This window comes from Cebus imitator, unplaced genomic scaffold (assembly GCF_001604975.1).
Source record: "Cebus imitator isolate Cc_AM_T3 unplaced genomic scaffold, Cebus_imitator-1.0 Scaffold779, whole genome shotgun sequence".
NCBI lineage: Eukaryota > Metazoa > Chordata > Mammalia > Primates > Cebidae > Cebus > Cebus imitator.
Window position 1 is genome coordinate 340,505 of NW_016108094.1, and position 15,381 is coordinate 355,885.

The 15,381-nt window shown below is 56.3% G+C and overlaps 2 protein-coding genes across 7 annotated transcripts in view; one reads left to right on the top strand and one right to left on the bottom strand.

Moving 5' to 3' along the window:
- Positions 1 to 4,145, top strand: part of VPS37C (VPS37C subunit of ESCRT-I) — a 28,054-nt gene extending 23,909 nt beyond the window's left edge. For all 6 annotated transcript variants that reach the window (XM_017519884.1, XM_017519883.2, XM_037735336.1 and 3 more), the window contains 3 exons: positions 127 to 298; positions 1,059 to 1,141; positions 1,863 to 4,145. In XM_017519884.1, coding sequence (XP_017375373.1) covers positions 127 to 298; positions 1,059 to 1,141; positions 1,863 to 2,588 — 981 coding nt within the window. In that variant the 3' untranslated portion in view covers positions 2,589 to 4,145. The remainder of the gene's footprint in view (positions 1 to 126; positions 299 to 1,058; positions 1,142 to 1,862) is intronic.
- A 3,931-nt stretch (positions 4,146 to 8,076) lies between these two features.
- Positions 8,077 to 15,381, bottom strand: part of CD5 (CD5 molecule) — a 25,396-nt gene continuing 18,091 nt past the window's right edge. Inside the window, exons 6-11 of the mRNA XM_017519881.2 lie at positions 13,525 to 13,818; positions 12,281 to 12,406; positions 11,387 to 11,440; positions 9,602 to 9,721; positions 8,936 to 9,026; positions 8,077 to 8,509 (exon numbers count right to left, since the gene is read on the bottom strand). Coding sequence (XP_017375370.1) covers positions 8,938 to 9,026; positions 9,602 to 9,721; positions 11,387 to 11,440; positions 12,281 to 12,406; positions 13,525 to 13,818 — 683 coding nt within the window. The 3' untranslated portion in view covers positions 8,077 to 8,509; positions 8,936 to 8,937. The remainder of the gene's footprint in view (positions 8,510 to 8,935; positions 9,027 to 9,601; positions 9,722 to 11,386; positions 11,441 to 12,280; positions 12,407 to 13,524; positions 13,819 to 15,381) is intronic.

Below are 15,381 nucleotides of genomic sequence, written 5' to 3' on the forward strand. Positions count from 1 at the left end.
CGCCCTAAGATGAGCCTCCCCGCCCCAAGGTGAGCCAGCCATGTGCCCCGAAGCCCCTGACCTGTGCTGCCGGAAGGTTGATGGTGATGGACATTTTCCTTACGGTCTGCTGTCCTGCCCTTTTAGGTCCAGGACCTGCAGCTGGAACGGGAGATGGCACTGGCCACCAACCGGAGCCTGGCCGAGCGGAACCTGGAGTTCCAGGGACCCCTGGAGATCAGCCGTTCAAACCTCTCTGATAAATACCAGGAGCTCCGGAAGCTTGTGGAGCGGTGCCAGGAGCAGAAGGCAAAGTTGGGTAGGGTGGCCCCTCTGTGAACTCAGGGTCCCCATTCAGGATTGGATGGGGCCGAGCAGCTGAAACACCGTGAAGGATAGATTCTCTGTCCCATCCCAGGGATGGGCAAGGCGCGTAGCTACCGAGGCCCACCATGTTCCCAGCCCTGTGCTAAGCGCCTTATGTACATTTTTTCACAACAGCCTTGGAAGGGTGGGTACTGTTACTCCATGTGATAGGTAAGGAAAATAAGAGATTAAAGAACTTGGCTGAGGTCAGCCAGCTTAGAAGTAGGTGGAGTTGGGATTTGAATCCAGACAGCTGCCTCCTTTGCCGCTGCTGTTACCCTGGCAGCGTAGCCTCTGCACTTTGCTGAGCTGCTCTGGGCTCTCTGTGTCCCAGAACCTGTGTCTATGTCCCAGTGTGAAGGTGGGAGGGCGGTCCTTGTCTTGATGGTGAGAGAGCTTGACCCTCAGGTTAGGTAACTCCGCTGGCTGGCAGGCAGAGCTGGGTCAGTTGGGCTCTGAAGTCCGAGTCCTTTCTTTTCCCAGGACGGTGTAGGGGAGGCTGCTTGGCCAAGGTCTAGGCTGGGTCCAGTTGGGCCCTTCTCTGCTCAGGAAGGTGGTCTAAGGAACTGGACCAAAAGCACCCATCAGGCCCCCTCGAAAGGACCCTTTGGTGGACCCCTGGGTGGTGGCTGGGCCTGGACGGACATAGAATGCCTTTGACACTGAATCAGGAAGCACTTTTCAAATGTCAGCCATTCTGCCCTCCCTTCCAGAGAAATTTTCTTCAGCACTGCAGCCAGGGACTTTGTTAGACCTTCTGCAGGTGGAAGGCATGAAGATTGAAGAAGAGTCCGAGGTGAGAGGCGAGGTGACACCCCTCTTCCCTGGACAGGGCGTCGGTCCCTGCAGCAGGAGCCCTTGGAAGAGGAGCAGATGTCTGTCTGCAAAGCATGGGACAAGGGAGCTTTCATAGATTGCAGAGGGGAAGGACATCTTTAGTCCCCGGGTGGCCTTTTGGGATACAAATAACAGGAACCCAGTCCTACCAGCTGAAGCAGAAATGGGTGACAGTGGACAAGGACGGCTGGCAGTCCTGGGTGGGAGGGCAGCTCAGCAGGCGTCCCCCGAGGACCGAGGCCAGTCCCCCACTCCATTCTCCCTGCTTTCTGCTCCCCTCCAGGCACCTCTTCAGCCCCTGTGGGCAGCTGGCGCTGCCCACTCCTCCGTGTCTGGGAGGAAGAAGCTTCCAGGCCCTCCTGGCCCCTGGGCTAGTGCTCATCCAGGTGTTTAGCACATATGTACAGTGGCCACGGTGGGCCTGGCATGATGCCAGGGTGCCAGGACAGAGGTGCCCACGACAGGGACAGGTCTCGCCCTCAAGGGAGTGGCATTCCAGTGAGGGAGACAGTGCGTGTACTGTATGCCAGCTGTGAGAAGGGGCACATGGCCAGCGAAGGGTAGTGGGCACCTGAGGAGGTACAAGGTGGGAGGGCTGCAGCCAAACTTGGACCCCAGGGAAAAACAAGAGGCCTTGATCCTAGCTGGCTCCTGTTGTCACTGGACTTTATGTCTTCCAGGCCATGGCTGAGAAGTTCCTGGAGGGCGAGGTGCCCCTGGAAATGTTCCTGGAGAATTTTTCCTCCATGAGGATGTTGTCCCACCTGCGCCGGGTTCGTGTGGAAAAGCTCCAGGAAGTGGTGAGGAAGCCCAGGGCTTCCCAGGAGCTGGCCGGCGATGCCCCTCCACCCCGCCCGCCGCCACCACCGCCGCGCCCAGTACCCCAGGCAACACCCCCTGTGGTTGAAGAGCAGCCGCAGCCGCCACCATCGGCCATGCCTCCCTACCCTCTGCCCTACAGCCCGTCCCCTAGCCTGCCTGTGGGCCCCACTGCCCATGGAGCCCTGCCACCCGCCCCTTTCCCGGTGGTGTCCCAGCCCTCCTTCTACAGCGGGCCTCTGGGCCCCACTTACCCGGCAGCCCAGCCTGGACCCAGGGCTGCTGCGGGTTACTCCTGGTCCCCACAGAGGAGCACACCGCCCCGGCTGGGCTATCCTGGGACCCCGACTGGTGCCTCTGGGCCAGGGTACCCCGTGGCGGGAGGCAGGGTCCCCAGTCCTGGTTATCCTCAACAGTCCCCATACCCTGAAGCAGGAGGAAAACCTCCCTACCCAATACAGCCCCAGCTCCCTGGCTTCCCAGGCCAGCCCCAGCCCTCCATGCCCCCGCAGCCCCCTTATCCCCCCGGGCCTGCCCCTCCCTATGGGTTTCCACAGCCCCAGGGGCCTGCCTGGCCTGGGTATTAGACACACTCCTGGCCCTCGGCCCCTCCCTAGTCCCACCCACGCTCAACCTTTGGCCCAGCCATTGCCGAGATTCGAGGGTCCACTGGACGTGGCGTTGGTGCTCCCTTTGGACTTGCGTCGGTACACAGAGGCCTTGGAGGGACCAGGCCCTGGGCTGTGTGACTGGTCACAGCACTTGCTGGCTTTTTGGCTGGAGGTCCTCCTGGGAGCCCCTCCTTTCAGTGCCTGGCTGCAGGTGCTAGCCAGGTGGGAGCACAGCACCTCTCAGGTGTCTGTGAGTGAGTGCGTGCACATAGTTATGAGCATCTGCTTGTGGCCGCACTCAGGGCCATCTGAACCCAGTGCCAGAGGTATCTCGAGGAGGAGGCCCTGGGTCTCCAGTCCCCTCTGTCTCTCCTGGGGTTTGGCGTATTGGTTGTGGAGCCTCATGCTGAGGGGTGCAGCTGTTGGCATCTGTCCAGTCCATTGAAGGCTGGCCTTCCCACGCGCTGCAGCCAGGATTGGATTGGAGGGAGAGAACAGAGCTGGGAAAAACAACAGGTTTGAGTCCTATAAAGCCATAATTTCACTCTGGTAGCTGATGTCAGACAAGCTTGTCCTGTGTCCTGTTTCATTGGGGCAGCACCAGTGCAGCATGAGGGCTGGGGGTTGTGAAGGTTGCCCCCGGACCTGGCTTGCCCTGGTTGGAGAAGCTAGGGCGCTGCCTTGGGCCCTCTGGCCGGAGGGAAGGGGGCAGCTCTAGGCCTGGAGATTGTGGTCACATGGGGGCTTGTTTAGGAGTGGAGGGCCAGGTCACCTCCCCAGCCACCCTTCTCTCCTCTGGGGCCCTCCACTTCAGGGTGACTTTGCCCGAGGCCCACACATCCATCCTCTCCTTTAGTGCCTTGATTCTCATTCACAAGCAGCCCTTCCCTTCACCTCCTCTCCCCTCGCTCCTTTGATGGAATCGTCCCACCCCCAGTGTCCATCCTAAGACAGACGTCAAAAGAGGCCCTAACCTAACTTCCCAAATGGTGCTTTTAAAAAACACCATCACTACATTAGGGGCAGTTGCTTTGCACCTCCCTGTCTTCAGAATGTAAAGGGTGGGGATTATGACTCTGTTTAATACACAGCCCTCTGCCCTGTGTGGTTTTGGGCAGGTTCAGTAATAAGAATGAAGACAGTAGACAAAGGGGGTGTGCTGAGTGTTAACTTCGTTGTTCCAGAGGTAAACCAGGTCTCAGGGAAGGGCCTGGAGCTGCTATTGCTTAGGACGTTGTACGTGCCTTGAAATGTCCACTACCTGAGAACCCAGCATCTGGTGGGCCTGGGGCTGCTGGGGCCGAGGAGGGCTCTTGACCTTCTGGTGCTTGCCCCTCCCCGGCCTGCCTTGTGCCATCTGCGTGACGCTATGTCAGCGCTGCCGGTTCCTTACCAAATGTGCTTGCTTCTCCTAAGTTATTTATAAAGAGAAATCACTAATGGACTCTACTGGTTTGAGTGCTTCTGAGCTGGACGACGGATCGCCTGTATGTTTGTGTAATTAATTGCCATAATAAACTTCAATGAGTCACATGTGATGTGGTGCAGGTGGGTTTGAGAGTGAAGATGTGGCTGCATGTGGGAGCCTTGATTTCTTCTGCAGCCTTCAGATCATGCTCTCTTGGTGGGAGGGGGAGGGGGACTCTGTGATTCAGATCCTAAAGCCCCGTCCATCTGGACGTCAGCCCTTCCCTGCCCCTTCGCCCCAGGGCTGGCCCTTAGAGCATTTATCTTCCCTCTCTTGCTCTTCCGCCGTCCTTCTTAGCTGTTTTCCTGTTGGAGCCTGTGTTTGCCTTGTCCTGGGCTGAGAATGGTGGCATGCGAGGCCACAGGATGCCACGAGGGGGCGTCTGGTAATCAGCGCACTTGGGAGGCGCTGTGTTCCTGCCACCTGCTGGGCTGGCGGGACGTCCGCCTGTCGGCCTGTGACCCATCTAATTCTCACTTGGCCTTGCAGGATGTGCTCAGAGGCAGCGGGTCACTAAAATGGCTGTGGCCCCAACGGTCTTCTATGCCGTGGCCCAGCCTGCTTCCCTCCCCAGCGGTACCCTGAGCTCTGCTGCTGAGCTGCCTGTCCCGAGGCTGGGGAGGGCATCTTCAGCTCAGCAGGAAGGGCAGCTTTGAGGGAGTCTGGAGACCTTGCTTCTAACAGTCCCTCGACTCAGCCCTCTGCCTTTCCTTACCTGCAAGGTGACGGGAGGATGCCTACAGATGCCGAGAATCATTAGCGTTAAATATTCAGCAGGGCCGCGGGCTGTGCTGTGCTTTCAGTTACATTATCTTCTGGAGTCCTCCCAACAGCCCTTTCATACTCAGTTTCAATGGGAGGAAACCACAGGGCGATACTTCAGTGACCAGGCTGCAAGCCTTGGAGGATGTGGGACTTGGACCAGGCCGTTGGATTTCCTCCTTGCCTTTTTGGTGCCAGAAGTGCCTCCGGAGGACACAGCTGAGAGTCGCCGGGCTCCCGTCAGGTGTTTACTGCCCTTTACCTCCAGCTGAACTTTGGCCTTGCCTTGCAAGTGTCCAAGGCTGAGGACACAGGACATCAGGGACAGCTGGAAGCAACTTGGCTTTGTAGGAAGAAGCTGCAAATCTCCCTCTAGTCACATAGTCAAGTCACTTGCCTTGGGTTGGTGCCAGAGTGGCGGCAGGGGACACAGAGGGGCTGACTTCCTAAGAAAGGACCGCGGAGCTGCCTCAGCTGGTCAGCCCGCGTGTCCACCCTGCGCTCTTTGCTCCCCCTCTCCCTGGCCACTGACCTCAGTGCAGCACACCCAGGCACTCCTCACGCCTCCCTCCCTGCCTCCCGGGAGCTCACCGGCTGCCTTTCACCAGACCACAGCGGACCTCCTGCAGGGGGCAGACCCTAGGCGGCAAGCCTAGAGTCTCAAAGAGTCCTAACTTAGGACACTTTGCGGTGCTGGCTATGGTGAGGCCGTGTGAATGCTGTGTCCCTACAGCTCCGTTCCACTCCGTACTCCCACATCTCTGCATGCATGACAGCTTTTTTTTTTTTTTGGAAACAGAGTCTTACTCATCTGTCGCCCAGGCTGGAGTGCAGTGACGCCATCTCAGCCCACTGCAACCTCCACCTCCCAGGTTCAGGCGTTTCTCCTGCCTCAGCCTCTTGAGTAGCTGCGATTATAGGTGTGTGCCACCATGCCTGGCTAATTTTTTGTATATTTAGTAGAGACGGGTTTTGCCATGTTGGCCAGGCTAGCGTTGAACTCCTGACCTCAAGTGATCTGCCCACTTGGCCTCCCAAAGTACTGGGATTACAGGTATGAGCCACTGTGCCCAGCCTTTTTTTTTTTTTTTTTTTTTTTTTTTTTTTTTTAAGAGAGGAGTTCTCACTGTTGCCCAGGCTGGAGTGCAATGGCGAGATCATGGCTCACTGCAGCCTCAAACTCCTGGCCTCAAGTGATCCTCTTGCAGCAGCCTTCAGAATAACAGATTACAGGCATGTGGCCCCATGCTCAGCTAATTAAAAACTTTTTTTATGGTAAAGATGGGGTCTCACTTTGTTGCCCAGGCTGGCCTGGTCTGGCTTCAAGCAATCCTTCCACCTTGGCCTCCCAGAGTGCTGGGGTTACAGCTGTAAGCCACCATGCCCAGCTATATGACAGTGTGAAAGCCACACTTGTTGCTTGGTCCTCGTTTCCTTGACCTAATGTGCTAGAATCGGGGGTTGCACACTCAAACACTCATCGGCCAGGTCACATGATTTACCTGGGACTGTAATTTAGGGAATGGGCAGGGTTGGAGGGACACACAGGTGGGTGGAAGCGGTGGCCCGGCTCTAGCAGGCTGTTGGGCTGCAGGAATGGGGAGGTTGTCGAGGTCACGGCAGCGCGTCCTCTGCAGCTGAAGGAGACGGATGCCAGCCCCCTGAGCACTAGCAGGGGGAGCAGTGGGTTCTTCCCCAGCCAAGGCAGCAACTCTTCAGCGGCACCTTGAAGACTAAAATGGTTCTATTCCATTGCATCATCACCTAAGCCTGCCACCCCTTGAAAAACAGTTTTCTAAAGACTCATTTCTCCCCAACTAAACACTCTATTTTTGGTTTGGGTTTTAAGTAGGCCATGGTTGCTTTGAGGCCACTGTATGATGGCCAAACTATAGATTAAAGAGGTTTTTTTTTGAGACGGAGTCTCACTGTGCTGCGCAGGCTGGAGTGCAGTGGCGTAATCTCGGCTCACTGCAACCTCTGCTGCCTGGGTTCAAGCGATTCTCCTGCTTCAGCCTCCCGAGTAGCTGGGATTACAGGCACCTGCCACTGCACCAGGCTAATTTTTGTATTTTTAGTAGAGATGAGGTTTCACCATCTTGGTCAGGGTGGTCTTGAACTCCTGACCTCGTGATCCGCCTGCCTCAGCATCCCAAAGTGCTGGGATTACAGGTGTGAGCCACTGCGCCCGGCCTAGATTAAAGAGCTTTTATAAAAAAAGGAACTGATGGGAGACATTGGCTGCCCGGATCCTTTGCCCCTCCCTAAGAGCAGCCTCTCAGTTCCCTTGTGAGGAGTCCCCTCACCTCCACCAGATATGGGCAGATAAATGTGGTCCCTGTTTCTGGATTCCCAGCATGGTCAAGGGAAGATCTGTGACCTGGGCTTGGCCACGGGGGCTCTCAGAAGGCAAGGCCTGGTTGGAGGGTGTTGGTGGGGACAGAGGGATGAGCAGATTATGGGAACACCCCACCCCACATCCGAGTAACTCCCTTTTGCTCTTCCAGACTTAGCCTCTGTGGCTTGGACCATTGATGGCTGTGCTCCCAGGAGATATAGCATCAAATGGCGTGGAGAAAGGCCCCGGCCCCAAGGTGTGTTTCCACGTTGCTTCACCACCTTAGGGAGCTGCCGCAGGGAGCTCCGCCTGGCCTCCCCCTTTATCAGACCTGAGGTCCCTTGGTAGACCTCCTCCTCTCGCTTGTAGTTAAGGAAGCCGAGGCCCCACAGGATTAGGTGTACGGCCAAGATCTCTGAGTGCTGGAGGAGCCTATTTTAGTCAAGGGAGTTATTTAAACCAAAGGAATGTGACCAGCCCCAGCTCTGACTCTTGGGTTAGATGAACTGTGATGTGCTGAAACCACCTCAGCTTGGGACTTTTCGCTGCTGTGTGAAGCCAAAGAGCAAGTTGGTTAGGGTTTACCAGGCGCCCCTTTGTGCAGGGCCCTGGGTGGCACTGGTGTCCGGTGGGCTTGACTGCCAGTGGTCCCTGCTCTCTGGAGAGGATAGTGTCTTTAGATGAGGGGGTTGGGGAGGGGAGTCACAAGATGGAGGGAATGGGGTGAGGCTGTGGGTCAGGCCTCACAAAAGCAGAGCCTTGGTGCCCAGCCAGCCCCCTGGCTGGCAGCTGCTGTGAACGTGCTGAGCTGTCTTTGTGCCCAGGTGCGCAGCCATGGCTGCAGAGGGATGCACAGGGGTGGATGCTGCATAGAAGAGGCAGGAGTGCTCAGGTGGTCAGGAAGGAGGAAAAGTGCTATTTACAAAGAACATGCTCAAAAGGCACTCCCCTCCCCGCCCCCCACGAGCTCCGTGTCACTCCTTAGCAGGGACAGAGTCTGAGGACAAAGCCGATTCCACTCAGGCGCCACTCCCCAGCGGGCAGGGAAAGGGGGCCCCCTTCAGACACCCCCAAGTCTCTAGCTGGACGGCTGCTTGTTTGGAGGCTCTGCCCACCACAGCCTCCACGTGCGGAGGGGCGGTGGGCTGCGGTGCAGCCGGGTGCAAGCTGGCCTGCCACTTGGGACAGCAGCGCCTGGCTGGGAGGGTCCTGGCTTCTGTCCACGTTCTGGCCCGGGTAGAAATAGGGACATTGTTTTAACTGAAGAATGCACAGTTTTCTCAGGACAAATAGGGCTGGCTCTTGGTTTTTTGCATCTGGATCCCAGTTCTGTGGGGTGAGAAGGAAATGTGTTAGAGGAAGACACGGCAAGGCCATGCAGGGAGGTGGCGGGCAGGCCCCATGCTTCGGGTTCCGTCTCAGGGACAGCCGCCATCCTGCACCAGGGGCTCCTTCTCCCCACTGGCAGGTTGGCAGCTCTAGAGGGGTGTGGCTCCATCACGGAGCTCTTAGGGATGCCACCTGTGCGGCCCTCCGAATGGAGTTCAAGAGTCAATTGTTAAGCTCTAACTGCCAGACCAGCTCCTCTAACCTAAGCAGCTGGCGTTTGTCTTTCCCTTTACAAGCATCAAGATGCTGGGGGTCCCCTGTTCATGTAGGGCAGGGTGGGGCTGGGGGGAGGCGCAGAGTGGCTGCTGCTCACCCCAGGGCTATGGGGGGCCCCGGGGTGCGGGGTCAGGCTGGGGACCGGCTCACCTTTACAGCCTCTGGGCCCCGTGCAGATCGTAGTCGCTGTCAGAGGAATTGTCGGGTTGCGTGGAGGAGCGCTGCAGGGCCCCTTCCAGAGCTGGGGGAAGAAAGGATGCTGTTTGCAGAGGGTTTGAGACTCCACAGAGCCCCTTGCATCCTAGAGCCACTGCCCACAGTGGGCGGGAAGATCACAGGGGCTTTAGGAGCCGGCAACAGCCTCGTATCTGTTTTGATCAAATCAGCCAAATGTTCACTAATGATGCTGAACTCCAGGCTCCCTGGGGCTTAATTGATAGCACCAGTAAGGGAGCCTTCAGTACCCACTCTCCTGCAGCCCACTTAATAGCTCCCTTCTGGCCCGAAGGAATCCAAGGGGCCTTATGTACCATCCAGGCCCCTCAAGGCTCTGCAGCGAAACAAGCCCGTTAGGTCACAGCAAGGCTGGGGTTAATGGCTTTCTGAGTGCATTCTTCTCTCCAGATGAGTAGTTCGTGGTCTCAGATGGGTGCCTGTAAAGGCTGCATCCCTTCCGCACCCCTGCTACGTCCTGCCTCGTTTCATCCCTTGCACCCTGGGGCCTCCCTTCTCTCTTTGGGCCATCGCCCGACCTTCAAGGGCATCACGTGACCTGCCTTGGCAGCCTGCATGCCTGGGAGCCCCGCTGGTGCTTACCTGGATAAGCTGACACGCAGGAGTTCCTGGGAGGTTGGCTGTATTCATTATCCACGTGGGAGGCTGTGCGGTTCTCAACATGGGACCGGACGGTTGCCGTGTGGTTGCGATGGAAAGACACTGGGCAGATGCGGAGACAGTGTCGTTAGACTTGTGGCTCTGTCCTCCGCCTCATTACCCAGGAGGTGCCCAGAACTTTAATCTATTCCCTTGATGTTAGCAGAGAGAGGGCAACGGCACCCGCAGCCCCTCCAATGCATCCCCCTTGCCTCTCCTCCCGGGAGGTTCATGCTAGCAGGATCAGCAGCAGATTTTAGAGCAGATTTGGGTAACCCAGCAATCTGACTGGCAGGATGGGTCAGTCGGTCATCAAGCGTTTACCAAGCAGGAGATGGGAGCACAGGTGACAGGACAGCTATGCTCCTGCCCTCCAGGAGCTGAGGGCCTGTATGTTATTAAGAAAGGCTGGACGGTCCTGTAATCCCACTACTTTGGGAGGCCAAGGTGGGCAAATCACAAGGTCAGGAGTTCAAGACCAGCCTGGCAATATGGTGAAACCCCATCTCTACTAACAATACAAAAATTAGCCAGGCGTGGTGGCAGGTGGCTGTAATCGCAGCTACTTGGGAAGCTGAGGCAGGAGAATTACTTGAACCCAGGAGGCGGAGGTCACAGTGAGCCAAGATTGAGCCATTGCACTCCAGCCTGGGCAACAGAGCAAAACTGTCTCAGGGGAAAGGGGAAAAAAAAAAAAGAAAGACTGGGCAACACAGAGCCTTCTTGAAGGATTTGGCCTTGGACTTGGGGAGGGGGAAGAAGGTGGAATGGGAGGCGGGAGGAGCGCCACGTCTCTGTCCATTAGGGTGTCTCTGGCTGTGGCTGGAAGGACAGAGTAAGAAGACCAGGGATGCCGGGCTCGGTGGCTCAGGCCTGTAATCCCAGCACTTTGGGAGGCCGAGGCGGGTGGATCACGAGGTCAAGAGATCGAGACCCTCCTGGTCAACACGGTGAAACCCCGTCTCTACTAAAAATACAAAAATTAGCTGGGCATGGTGGCGCACGCCTGTAATCCCAGCTACTCAGGAGGCTGAGGCAGGAGAATTGCCTGAACCCAGGAGGCGGAGGTTGCAGTGAGCTGAGATTGGGCCATTGCACTCCAGCCTGGGTAACAAGAGCGAAACTCCGTCTCAAAAAAAAAAAAAGAAGACCAGGGATGGGGTTGGGCTGGCTGCACCCAAATGTCCTGATACTGGCCCTGTCAGTTATTCATGCTAAAAGTAGCTTGGACAGCCCTTCTTAATGTAGCCTTGCTTTGGAGATGGGCAATACAAAAATACCCATTAAGGTTCTGATAAGTCCTGGAATAAAGAGCCGTGCTTAGCTGTGCCTAACTCATGGTTCTCCAGGTCTGTTGATCAGGGAGGCCTCTTTTGTGAGCACTGCTTGTGAGCATCCATTGGCCACTGTGTTGGGAATGCTGCTGGAGGAGGCGAAGGCTGCTGGGGACCCCGAGATGAGGCGAGAGACAGAAAAGATGCCATGAGATGTTTCCACACTCTGAGGCTTCAGCTGCAGAAACCGCTCAGCCATCTGCCCATCAAGAAGCCTCCGCTGTCCCTGGTGTGGGGACGTCTGTTGGCCACAGTCACACCTCAGACAAGCACTGTGGAGATCAGAGGCCTCAAGCAGCCACAGGCTCCGTCTGTGTTCAGCAGAGAGGGCCTCAACTCTGCCTGCATGGCCTCTGTCCCTGGGCTGGGGGGGCCCTGCCTCTGGGACACTTACTGTTCTGGTTCATTGCTGTTGGGCCAATCCACTGGCGTTGCTTCTTCTGTCGGACTGGGCAAGAGAAAGGAAAGGCACATCAGGGTGGTGGGAGCAGGTGGGGGTGGGGGCAGGTCGGAGTGGGGGTGGGGCAGGGCCTGGGAGGGAGGTGGTGGCAGCAGGTGCAGCTGAGGGCAGGGCTGCTGGGCTCTGCCTCCTGGAGTCTCTCGGGGGCCTTGGTTTCCTAACTTGCTCTGGAGCCATCCTGTGCCAAAGGAGCAGGCTAAGGATGGGGTAGAGGTGCCTGGCTCCCCAGGAGAAAAGACCACAGGTGTTTAGAACCAGACCTGGGCAGGCACTAGGACCCAACACTGCCCTGCTGGACCTCCTGTTCACAGTCTCTCCCCTCTCACCTTCTTGTCTGAATACTTTCCTCTTGAGATCTGCAAGGCAAGGAGAACAACTCCCCCTGCATTTACAAGGTGTGTGATCGCTCATTTGATAGATGAGGAAACTGAGGCTCAGAGAGAGGAAGTTTCCCAATCAGCATCCCAGGCAGTGGTAAGTAGAGGAGGTGGGCCTGGGACGTGTGTCTCCTGCCACCAGAGGCTGTGCTGAACACCCTCTGGGCCTGCCACTGCCTCGGGAACAGCCACACCCTCTCTCTGACCTGGAATGGGTCTCAGCTGGTCTCCAGAGATAGACAAATCAACAATTGCAATTTTGTTTACTTTCTGTTTCTGTTACTTGGGGCAGAAAAGGGCTAATGGGCAGGAGAGGGGAAGGTTGGGTGGTGAAGCAGAGGTGCCCTGTGCCCAGCTCTCTGGAGGCAGGACCCCTCCTCCCAGGGACTCTAGTACAGCCCCTCCAGTCTCTGCATGCAGGGACAGAGCCACTCAGGGCCGCGATACCTACATTTCTTCACCAGCTTCTTATAGGCAAGAGGGCCACACATGACCAATAGCACTGCCAGGAGCACCAGGGCCAGGATGATGCTTGTCACAGTGCCCGCAGCCAGGCCTGCAGGGTTTGGATCCTGGCCTGGAGAAGGAGGAAGAGTTAGGTCATTGTCAGCCCTGGGGGGAGAAAAACTGTGGGAGGGAAGCTGCTGTCTGCCTGGCTTCTGCCAGTCACCCTTGCTCATCCCAGAAAATCACCAGCATGCACAGAAGGCAGTGATCAATTTAGCTGTTCCTCCATCCATCTCTAGAATTCCCTGCTACCCACTCCCCCACCCACCATTTATCATCTAACAATCGATCGATCATCTAGCTAGCATTTGCCACACTGGTTATAAGCCATTTAATTTTCTACAATTTGCCAGTGGTTAGTGATCACCTTGCCATTATACACCATCATAAACCAATATATGATTGTATACCAATAGCCAGCCAGGCCTCTATTCTTCATCCATCCATCTGTCCATCCACCTTTCATCCATCCAACCATCTATCCATCCATCCATCCACTTACCCATCCATCCATCCATCCATCCATCCATCCATCCATCCACCCACTTATCCATCCATCCATCCATCCATCCATCCACTTACCCATCCATCCATCCGTCCATCCATCCATCCATCCATCTACTTACCCAACCATCCATCCATCCATCAATCCATCCACTTACCCATCTATCCATCCATCTATCCACCCACTCACCCACCTACCCATTCATCCAATCTAATACATCCATCTACTCACCCATCTACCCATCCATCCATCCATCCATCCATCCATCCATCCATACATCCATTTCTCTCTTTTACTTGCCATTTAGTTACCATTCATGTAACAAATATGTGCTATCCATTTGATTTTCTGGCTTCCACCTTGCAAAAGTAGAAGGTAGAGGGAGAAACTCTACGACTCATCAGCTGCCTGACAGTGATCTGCCTGTTGCTTGCTCTGTCTCCTATTATTGTTCTTGCTCGTTGCTGTCTGAGTGCTCGTGCTCCCTGGCCTTCCAATTTCCCTCTCTCCATCCTTTTCTGGGTCTCTGGGACTCTCTGTTTAGCTCCCCAGAGCTGTCCTTTGGAGACATACACCCTGACCGGGTCCTGGAGGTAAAGTTTAACTGTGTGCTGCTTCCTGGGACCCCATGCCCCTGGCAGAGTTTAACTGCTTCCACCCACTGCGGGCTGTGGCTAACTCACATGTGATGAACACCTTCTTGCAGCGGGAATTTTTCTCCTGAAGCTCGTGGCACTGGGACAGCTTCTGCTGGAGACAGGAGAGCCCCTGGGATGTTGGCTCACCAGCTTCCAGCACACGATAGGAGTTGACGCCGCCACACCGCTGCTCCTGGCACACCTCCTCCCACCGCAGCTGGCTCCTGGCTGAAGAGCTGTCGCACAGGGCTGCCCACTGTGCCCCCTGGCGCACCTCCACGGTGCCTTCACACATGCTGCTGCCCCCCACCAGGCGGCTCTGCACCTTGGGCTGGAAACCTGAGAGGGGAAGCAATGGGAGAGGAGGAGCAGGTGTGGCCCTGAGCCTGTGTGCTGCTTCCTGGGGCCCCATGCCACTGGCAAAGCCGGGCCCTGGCTAGGGGAAGGCACTGGGTGGGACCACCAGGAGAGGCAGCCTTCCTTTCTGCCCTTCCCTCCTCTGGCATCCTCCGTGGCTCTTCCCCTGACCCAGCACCATCTCTGGTGCCTCTGGTCAGCTGCCAGCACCATCCTGAGACACAGCAGCCTAGGCACTCTCTGCAGGGAGGCTGTTCCAGCCACCATCAGGGAGTTGGCCCCATGCCAGGTGGAGGTAAGAGACAAGCATGGGAAATAGGTTCCACCTAGGTCCACTTCCCACTTGGAAACATCCTCTCATTCTCCTGCTGCACTTTGGGAAGACGGGAGGCTTTTCAGAAGAGGCCCAGGAATTGGAAAGACCTCTTGCACTGAGTCCTGGCAGTTCACAGTGAGGACAGATCTTGCTGCCAGGCACTGCACGCCGAGGGCCAGGCTTTCAGCAAAGGGGCCTGGCTCAGCAGAGGCTCGCATTCATTTCTGCCTGCCAAGGTGGGGCCTGGGAGTCCATGGCTGAGGCCCACGCATGCTCAGTTCACAGTGAGTGATGATCTCACCAGCTTTGGCCAGTTTCCATAGCAACATCCACCTTCAAAGCCCTAGTAAATCTATTCAGAAGAAGTTTCAAAGGCAAGAACCCTGGGTATGGTTTGGCAGGTTGTAGCCTGCAGGAAGGATCGCAGCTGAGCGGGGGTGGGACTGCCAGCCAGCCCCTGCTTCCCTCATCAGGCCAAGAGACCCCTGGGGGCTGCTTCTGGTGGGAGGGGGCAGCGTTTTACTAATTCACACCAGGTACCCAGCGATGTGGGGCGACTATGCCTGCAGGACAGCCAGGTGGCCGCGAGCAGTGCTTCCTAGATTTGTGCACATAAATCACCAAGGACCTTGCTGCAAAGTGGATTCTGATTCGGAAGGTCCGGGCTGGGACCTGAGCACCTGCATTTCTAACCAGCTGCCGTGGGTCCAGGACCACACTGAGTCACTGAAGCTCAGAAAACAGGCTCTAGAGTGACCCTGCTTGTTCAGAAATCGCAGCAAGCACTCTATAATACTGGGCAAGAAGCTTAACCTCTCTGAACCTCAGCCTCTCACTGTGAAAGGGATGGTAATAATAACACCCACTTCCTAAGGTCATGTGAAGAATTTAGAATGCCCAGGAATGGTCCCTGCATGAAGTAAGCGCTTGGTAAGTACGGTCTGGACTTCACTAAGAACACCTCCAGCGATAGGAAGCCACTGCCTCTGGAGGGAGGCGTGCTGCGAGGATTCTTCCCTTTAGTTTTCTTCATTGATCCTGGTTTGGCCCATTGGGGTCTCACAGACTCAGTCTCACCCGCTTCTTCCCCTCAACCACACAGCAGGATCATTCTTTTTTTTTTTTTTTGAGATGGAGTCTTGCTCTGTTGCCCAGGCTGGAGTACAATGGCACGATCTTGGCTCACTGCAACCTCTGCCTCCTGCGTTCAAGTGATTCTCCTGCCTCAG